General features: G+C 56.3%; 1 protein-coding gene across 4 annotated transcripts in view; it reads left to right on the plus strand.

Moving 5' to 3' along the window:
- The first annotated feature begins 3,817 nt into the window (after positions 1 to 3,817).
- The window catches only part of PLCG1 (phospholipase C gamma 1), a 42,066-nt gene continuing 32,279 nt past the window's right edge, over positions 3,818 to 13,604 (plus strand). For 2 of the 4 annotated variants that reach the window (XM_048321490.1, XM_048321492.1), the window contains exon 1: positions 3,818 to 4,077. In XM_048321490.1, the coding sequence (XP_048177447.1) occupies positions 3,876 to 4,077 (202 nt within the window). In that variant the 5' untranslated portion in view covers positions 3,818 to 3,875. The remainder of the gene's footprint in view (positions 4,078 to 13,604) is intronic. The other 2 variants (XM_048321491.1, XM_048321493.1) reach the window with 1 other exon arrangement.

Raw genomic sequence — 13,604 nt, forward strand, 5'->3', positions numbered from 1 at the left:
GGTGCTGTGCCTCTCTGTCAGTGAGAAGGAGAAGGATGGTGGTGCAAAACCAGCCCCTGAAAATGCACCCAGTACTGGGGAGCACAGGCTCTGTCCCAGGCAGGGAGCTCAGGACGGTTTAATCTGTGGTTTTGCCTGTGGCACAGCAAGGTGAGGACCACACACCCCACACTTTCCATAGAGAATTCCCAGACCCCACTGACTCACTGTGCAAACAAGAGAGATGGCCACAAACGCGCCACATCCTGTCCTGCATCCCACTGCTGCCACGCCTGTGCTCGCCTGCCCCAGTGCCACCACCCCACTTTGGCTTTCCAGTCCCACAACAGGGCCTGTGTTTGGCAGCCAGGGAAACTGAAGCACCAGTGTCATGACCGGTGGAGAGGGCAAAATGTATGTAGGTTTGAACCAGATCTTGTGCATCGCAAGCCCATGGCCAGGGCCTGGCTGCCAAGGGGAGGTGCAAACCCTGCAGGATGCAGCCCCATCCCCCTTGAAGTCTTACAGGATTCCAGAGCTGAAAATTGAAACCAGGTGAATTCGATATTAAAAATGTGTGCGCTCCCCGCGCAGCACTGAGGAGTGGGGACAGGGACCCCAGAGCTGCCGTGGGTTTCTCACCAGCTGCTTGTTGTCATCCAGAGGGACCCTGCAGTGCGTGGAAGGGGCAGAGGCTGCGGGGGGAGGCAGCCCGCGGGCACGGCTTTGCCCGGCTCCTCGGCACGCGGCCGGCACCGCGCCAGCATCCGCGGCAGCTCCGCAGCCCCGGGCGGCTCTGCTTTCCATCCCCGGCACGGCGCTGCTTTCCATCCCCGGCACGGCGCTGCGCTGTGTCTGCCAACACCCGCCCGGGCAGCAGGCAGCTCCGCGCCGCCTTCCCTCAGGGCTCTCCGGATCCTGCTCCCCGCAGCACCAGGGGAGCTCTTCTGCCCTGGTGATTTTCTCAGCCCGTGGGCTGCTGGTGTCTTTACCCACCCCAGGCAGCGCAGAGCGGGCAGGAATGGATAAATAACCCGGAGAGGGGCATCTCTCCCGGGGATTGCACCACTCGTTCGGGTGAGGATTGGGCACCTTGTCTCAATGCGTGATTCCCGGGGCAGGAGGGGGATGATCCCATCCGTTCCCAGACAGTGGTGTCAGAGGGATGCTGGGCTGCAGGGACCCCCCACACTTGTCTGTAGCGTGGCCTCAAGAGTGCTGTGTCCCTGGATTTTGCTCCCCAGACCTCGAGCATGCCTGGGGCTGTCCTTAAGCCCGAGGTCACCTGGCCTTTCCTGGTGGGAGGATGCAGCTGCTCCATGAATCCTGCAGGATATGGGGGATGGCATCCCGTGTTTCGGAACTGTGAAGGGGGAGGTGCTGGAGCCACTCAGAGGGGAAAATCCCCCTTTTCCCAGAGGTGTTTGCAAGGGCAGACTGCAGAACCCCCAGGCTTCCACAGCCACGTGATGAGCACAACCCAGGGAATTTCTTCAAAAGCAAAACAGGAATATAATGGAAGGGTGGAGGTGATTATTCGCAGCCTGGCTGGTACAGGAGCTGGGACCACCAAATGGGGCTGTCAGGCAGCAGGCACACAAAGGCTGTCAAATTTCCTGTGCTGTCAAATTAAACAGTGAAAATCCTTGGCGTGCAGCATCTTAGACAGAGAGTCATAATGCAGGGCTGAAAGGTGATCACTCAAACTTGGAAAATAAAAAATATCCATTGCAAACAGCTCATTGTAAACCACATCCTCCTCGTGCTGGCCCCAGCCACCCTGAGCTCCAGAGCTGAGGACACACCTTGCCAGGTGCTCTCCATCAGCACAAACAGGCAGTGTTTGGGAGAGAGGGGGTCACCTTTCCTGCTTCTTCGATGGCCACACTCCCCAGGTTTTGCCCGCCCTCAAAAACAAGGGTGTGCCCATAATGCTCAGCTATTTTAAGACCACTGGGAGCCGGCTGCTTCCTGCCGGTCCCAAGCAAGGCCATTACACAAGCCAGGAGCAACTTCCCCGGCGGCCACGGCGGCTCACCCCAGAGAGAATGAGGCCCAGAGTGCTGTGCCAACGCCAAGGACAGGCTCCAGTGGCACTGGCTCAGCCGAGCACATCCCCAGCATCCTTACAGTGCTGTCGTACACTGCCCATTTCCACTGGGGCAGGTTTGGGCTCTTACTCCAATGTGCCTGTCCTTGCCCGTTTGATGCCCAGATGCTGGGTGGGATCCTAAACAACCTCCTAGGGCTCCTACTGTGTGTGCTGGGGAATGTCCCTTTGGAGGCAGATGAAGCAGTAGGACAGAGGGACATGCTCACATGTGGGATCCACTCAGGGATGGGCCCCTCACTTAGACTGTGACGTCCTTCCCAGTCCCAGCCATGAGCTGGGGGGGTGAGATAAGGACTGCTGAGCACAGGCTGCCTTGCCATGGGCCTGTGGACACGTGCGTATGTACGTGTGTGTATTCACAGAATCATTAAGTTTGGAAGAAAGGAAAAAATCACAGGATCATTGAAGTTGGAAAAGTCCTCTGAGATCATCAAGTCCAACAATTAACCCATATTTTCACATCCATCCATCCATCCATCCATACACACCCCCACATATATATATATATATGTGCATTTATAGGCTGTACATTGCCTCCAACCTGTCCCTTTCCCTGCTCTCCTGCAGCAGAGATGTGCTCAACTTGGGCAGACTGTCACTGGCCAGGTTGGGGGACACACTGGCCACTGGACCCAGGACATTGTGCCCAGCCTGAGACAGCCTGAGCACCCAGTGTGTCCTGGCGTGCCCTGATGGAGAGGGGGGCACGGGGAAGAAGGTCAGTGGCACACAGAAAGGGAAATTGCAGGCTTTAACCACATGAATGGAGCAAACTGCACTGAAACGCATCCCAATTCAACCACTTATCCCCTCGCTAACCCTGCTTTTGTGTGGTCTCTAACCCTGTTTTTTTGTGGGGCCGGAGAGCAGCTGGAGAGCTTCCAGTGACCCCCGGCTCCCTACACGTCCCCCAGGGGCAGGATGCCACAGGCCACCCTGCAAGCCCCATCCTGCTTTCCATGCCAGCACAGATCCAGCTGGGATCTGTGTGGCAGAAACAACAAACGCAGACCTGGCTTCATCAGGGAGCCACACCATGGTGCCAGCGGCAGCCACACGGAGGGGTCTGTCCCCAGGAAAAGCCACCGTGGGATGCAGTGTCGGGACCCCACATGTGCCACGCCAGGATCCCACGCAAACCCTGCTGTGGGTGCCGGGGCCCCGAGGTGTCCTGTGCTGTGGGGTGTGTGGCACATGGGGTACCTATGGGGCGCAGGGTGGTCTCCCAGGCGTTCCATGGGGTGCAGAGTCCCCCGCTCCCCCAGGCGTGCCGTGGTGTGGAGGGTCGCGCGGTGCCCAGGCGGGCTGGGTGGCCTGTGGCACTGGCATCCCGCACCACGCCAGGGCTCCGCCTGCCCCGCTGCCCCGCGGGCCGCTCGGTGGGGATGCTCCGGCCGCCGAGCCCCCCGGCCGGCAGCACCGGGGTGCGTGTCCCCCCGCGGGGATGCTCCGGCCCCCGAGCCCCCCGGCCGGCAGCACCGGGGTGCGTGTCCCCCCGCGGGGATGCTCCGGCCCCCGAGCCCCCCGGCCGGCAGCACCGGGGTGCGTGTCCCCCCCGCGGACCCCCCGCGCTGCGCGCCCCGCTCCCGCCTCCGCGCCGGAATCGCTCCGCCCCTTCCCCTCCCTCCTCCCTCCTCCTTCCTCGCTCCTCCTCCTCCTCCTTCTCCTCCTTCTCCCTCGCCTCCTCCTCCTCCTCCTCCTCCTGCTCTGCTCCCCTCCCGCGGCGGCGGCGCGGGGCGCGGCGGGGCTCGGGCGCTCCCGCTCCCCTTTGTTCGCTGCGCCGATGGCGGCCGGGCCGGGCGGCGGCCCCGGGGCCCCCAGCGAGGCGGAGGCGGCGCAGCTCTGCCGCAGCCTGGAGGTGGGCACCGTCATGACCCTCTTCTACTCCAAAAAGTCGCAGCGACCCGAGCGGAAAACTTTCCAGGTGAAGCTGGAGACGCGGCAGGTCACCTGGAGCCGCGGCTCCGAGAAGGTCGAGGGGGCCGGTGAGTGCGCGGCGGGGGGACCCCGGCGGAGAGGGGCGGCAGAGGGGCTGCGCTCCTTCGGGCGGGGGTGCGGGGCCGGAGCCCTCCCGGGAGCCGCCGTTCGGGGAGCGCCGGGGGCTGGGTGGCGAGGAGGAAGGGGAAAAAATGAAAAATAATGAACCCCCAGGCTGTCCGTGCCCGGCGTTTCCCCGCGAGCAGCCTGGGGGGCGGAGGGGGGTCCGGGTCCCAGCGCGGGGCCGGCCCCGACCACCCTGTGCACGGGGGATGCGCGGGCTGGTGCCGCCACTGCCGCCGCCCAGCGCCGCCTCCCAACTTTCCGCATCCCTGATCGGCACCAAACTTCCCCTGGGATAAACGAGGTGTTTTCCCGGGTGGTGCCTTGGCGAGCAGCATCTAAGGGCCGTAGGGAGCCTCAGAAGGAGGCAGGATTAGTGTGAGCCCTTTCGCGGTTGCACGTCGGAGCAACAGATGAGACCAGACGGAAAACGCAAAGAGTAGGAAAACCAACCCAGAATGTTGTACTGTAGTTCCGTCCTCTTCCCCGTTGCCCTCTGCATATCAGCCAGAGGGTTATGGCACAGGGTCAGGCGAGTGCTGCTGTAACAGCACCGGTTCCTGTGCTGGATGGGGACGAGGAGGACAGAGGAAAGGATGCATAGGAAACCTGAGCGTCAAACCACAAAGATGTGTGGGAACGGGGTGAGATCTGGCATGCCCTGCACTCTTATCCTCGGTGTTGGTTTCCCAGGTTCTCTTAAATTATCTTTCCCACCCCTGTGTGCACCAGTACGAGGCCAGGGTCTCTGTCCTGTGCTGGACGTGAGAAAAAGGGGATATGCACGAAGGCCAGGTGGTGGGAGAGCTGGTGCTGGCTGTGGCACTGGCCTTCCCCATGCTGAGGGATGCAACTGAGGCCCAGCAAGGCCAGGGAGGAGTGGTCATCTCTCCTGGCAAGTGCTGCTGGCCCAGGGTGGAAAGGTGGGATGCTGTCAGTACCAGGGGCTCAGATGAGGAAAGGGCATGGTGGCCGCATCTCTGGCAGGTCCACAAAATGCCACAAAATGGGGCTTTGGTTTGCCCTAAGACCCTTCAAGTCCTCTACCTTCTGCCTTGTGGTGTCTCCAAGCAAGTCTGGAGGGAACCTTGGGCTCTTTTAGCATCATGAGAATGTGAAGCTCCCCCATCTCTTTCCCAGAATAGCCTGTGGGAGTGATGAGGCAGTGTGAGAGGGAGGAGAGAGCAGCACTCTATTGACCCTGGGATTAAGTTGTTCTTAAACTAAGGCACAGCAAACATTGGTTTTGCTGGGGAGACTCTGGTCTTGGGCAGAGCCTACAGACCACGTGTGCCCATGATGGGACAGAGGTCCCCACTGGTGTCTGCACAGGTGATTGTTCCTGAGGACAGACCTAGGTGTACCCCTGTAACCTGGGACCTTCACTTGGGGGAAGTCTAGAGAACTTTAGCTTCTGTACCAGAACTGTGGGCGTAACGATGCTAAAGCCATGGCTGCAAGGAATTATTGTGCTGTGCAGACATCCAAGAGCAGACCAGTGAAAGCAAAGAGAGTGTCCCAGGGACTGAGATGATCGTGTTTCTTTTAATGTCACAGTGGAAAATTCCTTGGGGCTTCTCTACTGTGCCACAGGCGAGTTGTCTGGCTGGTGGGTTCGGGCTCTGGGCTCTCCAGGTGCCTCCCAACGCTCACGTGTGACCCTCCCAAGGGGCAAGGTGGGCTTCACTGGACACAGAGGACATCAGACTGAAGAGCTGCTGTATCTTCAGCCCCATCTCTCTGATGCTGGATGCTTCCCCCATGGCCTCCTCTCTCACCTGAGCATCTCGCCCTGTCCTCGGTCCCCTCCTCTGGTGTCACCCAGCACCCTGAGCTCGCAGGGCTGAGGAGCAGAGCTTTGCTTTAACACTTCCTGGACAGAACTGTGGGAGCTCCAGGTGGAAATATCAGCCTGTGTACACAAATAGTGACTGGGTTTCTAGGCAGGCAAGGCAGAGCCACGGGATCGATGGCCAGCAGTACTAGGTTCTTGGCCAGCTTCCCTATTTTTATCTGGATGTGCTTTCTGGGCAGAAAAAGGATGCCTGGGAAAAGCCAGGTGTGTGACAGCTCCTGGCAAACACACAATTCCCCTCCTGGCTCATCCCCTTGAGGCCAACATTGACATGGCCATGGTGGGAACCAGAGGGGGAAGTAATCTGGAGCTGAGCTCATCACTTCCAGTGCAGGGTAGTTCCAGCCGTGAGCAACGACTGATCCAGTTCTCCCCATGAAGACAAGCCATGCCAGCATCAGGAGCAGTAGGTTGGGGCTGGTAGGAAGGTTGGATTTTCTTTTTAATGGTGGTACTGGTTTGGCCCCAGCTTGCACTGTGAGAGTAGCCAGCTGTCAGGAGGTGAGATGTTCCTTCCCATGGAACAGCATCCCCACCAAACAATGTCTGGGGGCCTACAAGTTAAAGACTGCTATGTTCATGGGTTGGTAATGGATGTTCTTGTGTTTCTCTAGAGCTGGAGACCACCAGGGAGCTTTAGACCACCCTGGATATGAGTTAATTGTCTAAGTAGGAATGATTCTGGGGTTTTGTCCATTTCAGAACAGGTGAATATCCACAGTATATCACATACTGTGGAGGTTTTGGGCTTAGGGCATGCCTGTGTGGATGGCCATGTCTTGGAGAGGTTTGTCTCCATGGACACCAAGTATAGATGATCTGTACTCCTGTCTCTGCTCCTGGTGGGTTGTGCAGAAAGGAGATGTGTATTTGTCCCAGGGAGGGGTGGGCAAAGATGGGGGACCTGGCTCCATGCCTGACAGTGTTGGGGAGAGCACAGCCCCCGTTGCTGCAGCTTGGGAAGCTCCTGTTGCATGGTGGGCAGTGCACGAAGGGACAAAGGGTCAGCTGGCTCATCTGCAGGTGGCCTCAAGCACGTGGGTTAAAGCTGCAGTGTGCCAGGAGGAGAGGGCTCTGGGCACAGCCACTGCCATCGTGCCTTGGTGTGGTGCTGCTGATTTCACAGCTTTGCCATCACTGTCAGAGGTGTCTTGGAGCCGCTGCTGCCCCAGGATCTGCGGGGGCTGGTCTGTCAGTACTTCTGATCTCTGCTGAACTCTGGGGGCTTGCAACAGGCAACCAGTTCTTTGCCTTAAAAACAATGTTTGGGTGGTGCTTGGCTTTCTGTGCACAGATGTGGAGCTTAGAGGGGAGCAGAGCCTGAGCAGGCTGAAAGTCACCCCAGTGCTGGAGAGAGGTCCAGGGAACCCCTGTCCCTTGTGCCTGTGGTGCCTCAACAGCATGGGGCTGTCATTCTGAGTTCCCTCACCCTGCCACGCTGCCCTGCCCAGAGGTGATGTGCCACCCTTTATTTCAAGTTACTTACTGAAGCAAGCAGAGTCTGACTAACCTCTGCAAGGAACTTTTGGCACTTAAGGACAAAGGCTTCTGTGTGCTTCAGCATCTCCTAACAGCAGGGAGGTTGGACCAGGGAGATGCTGGCTGGGGAGGAGCCTGTGTAGATGTGGCACCTGGGGACATGGTGTGGACCTGGCAGTGCTGGGTTAATGGTTGGACTGGATGGTCTTAGAGGACTTTTCCAACCCTAATGATTCTGTGATTCTGTGAAAGGTTGGGTGGCATCACCACGTGTGCTGTAGATGGACGGGTAACCAGCCGGCCTCACTGGCCACCATGAAGCTGCCCAGCTTTGCCTGCCCGTGAGCCGGGAGGTGCTGGGAGACCACGAGCGAGGAGCCCTTGCTGGTGTGAGAGCCCTCTCCTCATCCCCTGCCTTGTGTAGGGCTTTGTGAGCGCTGCATAAAGAGTGACCTTGTGTGCTGACTGTCACTGTGTGTGTCCCCCACGTCTGCCCTCCGTGAGCAGCTCCGGCTGGGCAGCGGGCAGAGCAGGGCCTGCAGCCAGCTGGGCTGCCACAGGAAGAGCCTCTTCTCTTGGACAGGACCCTGCTCTTCGCTGAGCTCTTCAGCTCACTCCAGAGTGCTGAGAATCTCTGTGAGCTGAGGGCTGGGAGGAGGGGGAAGCTCTCCTGGGCAGGAAGCCTTTCCCTTTCCAAAGCAGTTGCTTTCTTCTCCTGTAACTTTTTCAAAACTGTGCAAAATGCAATCCTGGTTTGTGCCAACAAAAAAAAAAAAAAAGAAAAGAAAAAGGCGGTTTTTTTCAATTAATACTTGTTTTTATCCATAGGGTTCCAGCTAGGTTTAATTACCAATGCATTGCTTTCTTGCTAATCAACTCTGCAGAGGGCCTGGCTGCCACAATAGGAAGAGTGCTAATAATTTTCTATTCTTTTTGTTAATCACCCAGAGCAAAGTAGAGCTAATCTCTCAAGTCAGTTGTCTTTTATGGTTTTTTTTTCCTAAACTTCCTGTGTTAACTGATTCTTTATTTTTAATAAAAAAGGGTCTTGCATTCTTACCTTCATATGCTGGGGGCTTATAGGCCAGCTTCAAATTAAACTGTTTGCCTTGAAACACGTCAGAAAATTCAGAGAGTTTGCTCAGAGAGTGAGCTGAAAATTTGGAGCAGATGTTTGTTTTATAGGAGAGAGAGAGGAGAAAAAAAACTACCTCAAAAAAACCCTGGTTGCATTCTTGCTTTCAGTGAAATGAGCTCAGTCCCTTGGAGGTGGAGAAAAGCCATTGCCTGTGTGAAAGAAAAGAAATGAGCTGTAAAATATTAATGCAAAGTGGCTCTGAAGTGTGGCTCGTACTCGCCTCAGCCGTTTCAAGCACCAGCCTCTTTCATTAGTCCACTGGGGCACAGCGTTTTCTTTCTTAATTATGTTTTTTTTGGGGCCGTTGGCTTAAGCTGAGGAGCTTGGAGCTCTTAAGAAGCGAGCAAGCCAGAAATGGTTTTCAAGGATGAAATAACTTCAGAGTGGGCTCCTCTTGGGGTGCAGGATGGCTTCTGCACTGGAGGGTCCCCTCCTGCTCCACCACCCACGGATGCAGGATGCTGCCCCTGCTGTGGGCAGGAATGGAGGAGGGAACTCACCTTGAGGTGCCTGGAGCAGGGGGCTGCAGAATGGCCGGGGTGGGAACGGGGGAGCGTGGCTTGTGACTGTCAGAGTGGTTGAAGCTTCCCTTGCTGACACTCTGCCGTGGGAGTTTCTCGAGGGCAGGTTTTTTGTGTTGTTACCAGTCCCCTTCCTGCTTACGATGGGCATTTGTGCTACACACAAAGCAAGTGAGCTCTGCTCTGCCTTCACCTCCAAACTGAAACAGCCTCTCCCCTCACTTCACATCCCTTTGTCATCCCAGTTTTATTCTTGGTAGCATCTTCCAGGAGGAGCAGGTTAAAAGACCCTTGCTCTTGCAGTAAGATGCATTACCTCCTCCTTTGGCATCTCAAAAGCTTCTCTGCAACCTGGGGAGCAGCTGGAAGTTGGCTGGCTGGGAGGGCAGTGTTTCCTCTAGTACCTGCACCCACGTCATCCGTCCATCTGGTTGCTTCCTCTGCCAGTCAGCCACGTGGAAGGAATTGGCTTGTGGGGTTCAAGCCCACTAATTAGAATGTGCTGGAGAGGTTTTGCTTAGTGTTGGACTGATTATTTCTCAACTACATCAAGGGCCTGAGTTTTTCAGGGCTTGGCTTTCTCCTCGCCTGTTGGCTGGACACCATGTGTGGCGACAGGAGCACCTGAGTGAGCTGGATCTGAACATCTGGCCTTGCAGAGAGCGTGCAAAGAGGTGCCACGCTCAGCTCCGTCACCTGGCACAGTTCTGTTGTGGGATTTCGTACAGGACTTTAACGTGCCCCATCTCCAAGCTGAGGGGTGAGCCAGCAGTTGCCCAACCCCATCTGTGATCTCTCTGCTGCTCTGTTTGAGCTGCCTTGGCTGCACAGCGTCGATGGCCATCCTTATCTCAAAGCATTTGCTCAGCTCCGTTATCTGATGGCAGTGGCTGCACTGTGAACATCCCCAGGACATGCCGACTGTCAGCCGTGCCCGTGGCCTGTCCCCCTGTGAGTAGGCCTGTGACCTCCTGCATATCTTACAGATTGCAGACACAGGAGGAAGGGCTCTGCAGCCTCGGCAGGAGTCAGGGCTAAAGTCCCCAGCCCTGAGCAGTCCTGAGGTCCCAGTCCCCAAGTGCTGCTTGTGGCAGAGCAGGCTTGGCCACTGAGTTGCTCAGGAGTGCAGACTTTGTGTAAATTTTGTGTTCCTGGGAACCTGGGCACTGCTCTTGGGCTGGGACCTTCCCCTCCAGAGAGCACTGGGGCTGTTGTGTCCCTTTGGAACTGACCCAGATCAAACCAGTGTGCCTGGCCAGGATGTAAAACTTGGCAACACTTGGAATGGAGCAGGAGCTCTCAGAACAGACCCTCAGTTGTGACTTGCCTTACAGTTTTGGCTACATCACACAAACTTCTCGAGTTGCAGACTTATTGATGAGCTGCAGCAGCTCAGCCCATGGATGGCAACTTCAGAAGCTGCTGGAAGTGGAGCATGTTTGACTGCGTGTCCAACTTCTCTGTCTCTGCCAAAGTGGGGTCCTGCTGGAGTTGGCTTGACAGACATTTCATGCTGAGCATCTCATCCAGGCCGTGGGACTGAATGGCAGGAGCTGTGAGCTCTCTTCCACATGAGCCTGTGATTGCTGTCCTGCAGGACTGTGGGAATACCCCAGCACTACACTGGTGCTGGGCTGTGGTCTGGTAGTGACTGGCCGACAGTGACAGTCTGTGCTTTATGCAGGGTCAGCCAAGAGCTGGGCTGGTGGTTTTGGGCTCAGAGGTGTGTGACACTGGCTCTAGGAGCTGTGTGGCCTGGCAGGGCTGCAGCCAGCCCCTGTGCTGTGTCCCTGCTCCCAAGCTGTTGCACGTTTGGTGAGACCCAGTGTAAAGCTCACAGCGAAGGAGGGTGTGGGGAGTCCAGGAAGAACTTGCAGCGTGTGGTGAGGAGGTGTGGGCCTTTGAGCACAGAAAACCCGAGCAGCTCTGAGTTTAAAACCCACTGTCTGAACCTAAAAGGAAATGTCTGAAGTCAGTGGAGAAGACTTTTTACTTTTCTAGTGTTCTCTGAGGTTTAAGGGCAGTAGAAATCAGAAAATTTTGAAGCTCTTACAATGCTTTTGAAAAGTTCCCCCCCACATCCTCCCTTTTTCCCCTTGGCCAAACAGGCTTGGAGAGTGGATGGTGGACGATGATGCTGGAGTAGAGCAACTGCAGGGATACCTGTCTAGAGAAGGATAAAAGGAGACAGGTCTGAGTATCCAACAGATGTACAGCAGCTGTATGGAGAGAGCTGTGTGGTGCCTGATGTCTGGGGATGCTCACAGAAACCTGTCTGTCCCAGCAAACCTGTGAGCTCACTTGGTCATGGTGTTTGCTGCTGCTGGCTGTGCTGCTGGGGTCCCATATGAGATCAGTTTAACATCTATCACAACCCCTGCCAGTGACTGTATCCTGCTTGCACGGGGGTGGGTGGGTGATCTCATGGCTTTTCCCTGCTCATCTGTTCCGCCAAGCGTGGTTTCGCTGCCGGAGGTGTTACATCAGGCAGTGGTGGGAGGGTATCTTCCAGACTGGGGAGAGCCCTTAGGAAGGGACATGGTGACAGGAGCCATTCCTAAAGGGACTCTGTAGTGCTGGAAAAAGCTGTCCTTCTAAATGGTTTTAATCTTTAAGTTTTGAGTATTCCTATTTCGCACAAAGTGCTGTTTTACATGGAAAAAGCTTGACTCCAATGAGAAACTTCCTCATTTCTGAGAATTTTCAGCCTTTCTGAAGATCCCCCAGCACTCGGAACTCTAGGCCAGGGCTGTCTGCTTCTGATCTGCCAGGCTCATCCCTCCTGTCCCAGGTGTCCATATCTCTGAGTACCTTGCTGCCTCTCGATCTGTCCTTGTCATCTATTGATGCGCTGGATGGCAGGAGGATTTGGGATTGTGGAGCACCCTGAGCACCCAAACAGCCACGGGCTGGTGTTTCTAGCAGAAGCTGGCCACTCTAAATCTGTACAAGTCAGAGCTTTAGGATGCTGCCAGCCCATACTCTGAAAGTCTTTGTGATTTTTCAAACTACTTTTTAGCTCGATCTCTGCTGTCCCTGTGGTCTGGTGGCTCTTTAGCCTGATTTGGAATGGGGCGTCCTGAACTTGGCTGGCTGGAGAGCTGTGGAAAGCCTTCTAGAGTCTGGGGTGGACCTCTCCCTTGTTTTCATTTGCAGCTCCTCCCTTCTATTTGCAAACATTTGTGGTTCTGAGGTTTTGGTCAGTGCCCTCTTGTACTGTCAGTAGGGTGCCCCAGAGCGTTCCTGGCTGCCCAAGCCAGGCAAACCCATGGTGCTGGTTTAAAGTCTTCCCAGGGAAGGTCATGGTCTGGCACATGATCTCCTGTGATGTGGGATGCTGTGCTGAGCTGTTTGCCCACTGGCTTTAAGGACACAATGGCCAAAAGCCACAGCAGAAGGGGCAGGACTGTGACTCACAGGTCGTGTTTTCTCCCCAACCCATTACAAATGCATTTCTTTTCTTTTTCTTGGAATATTACTCTTTTTTTTTTTTCCTGCCTTGACATATGGAATCCCAGACCTGTGCTGCCTTGTGTTTGGAGCTCACCCCTTTATCCATGTGGGGTGTGCAGGACTCCTGCCTTCCCAGTCATGGACCTTCAGGAAGTGACCTACTGACTGAATTGTCTTAGGGACAAGGGTTGCCTTTTCTGCTAGCTCCAAACTCCCTCCCTCAGGAGCTGGATGTGGGGTGTGTCCCCTCCTGCCCTGCCGGGATCCCAGTGCCTGGAGGGATGGCTGCAGGAGGGCCACTGTGCTCTGGGTGACACACAGCGATGCTGTGGCTGCTTTGCTGCCTCCTGACTCCAGGAGTTGTTCCAACTGTCCTCCTCTCCATCTCTGCTGGAGCTCCTCTGATTCCCTCTATGGCATCCTGTGCTCCTCTCCTCCTGGGATTGCCCCGTGCAGAGCCCCATCCTGCTCCCTTTGAGCATCACAACGTGGTAGGGCCAGGCCAGGCAGGGCTGGAAATCGCCACATCAAGGAAGGCTGTCACTGCAGGCTGTGCTCCGCAGGGACGCTGGGTAGAACAGCTGCTTGAGAGTCTTTTTCCTGTTTACTTGCTCCCAGAAGTGCTGATGGTGTGGTGATTAAGGGACATCCCCCCTGCATGTGCTGGTGCATCCTTCATCCCTCCTCCTCCTCCTCCTCACCTCCGGGGGTGTAATCCTCAGCTCAGGTCAGATAACAGGGCTGGCTGCAGGTGGGGGCTTGGCCGTGTTGGGAGCAGGGAATGTCCGAGAGGACTTTCACCCCCTTGGCTCCCTGCCCTGGAAATCTGCGCCCCATAGATCTGCTTCCCAGCTGGCAGGAGGTGGGGCAGGGACTGGCTGGGTTTGTTTGCTGAGCATTTGGACACTGCCTGTCAAGGTCCTTCTTGGTGTGAGGCTCTCGTGCCCCTGGGCTCATCAGAGCAGGACACAGAGCCTGCTGCCTTGTCTCTCCAAGCTCCTGTGCTTGGGTACTTGTCCCTTAGAC

This window comes from Corvus hawaiiensis, chromosome 17, assembly GCF_020740725.1.
Source record: "Corvus hawaiiensis isolate bCorHaw1 chromosome 17, bCorHaw1.pri.cur, whole genome shotgun sequence".
Classification (NCBI taxonomy): domain Eukaryota; kingdom Metazoa; phylum Chordata; class Aves; order Passeriformes; family Corvidae; genus Corvus; species Corvus hawaiiensis.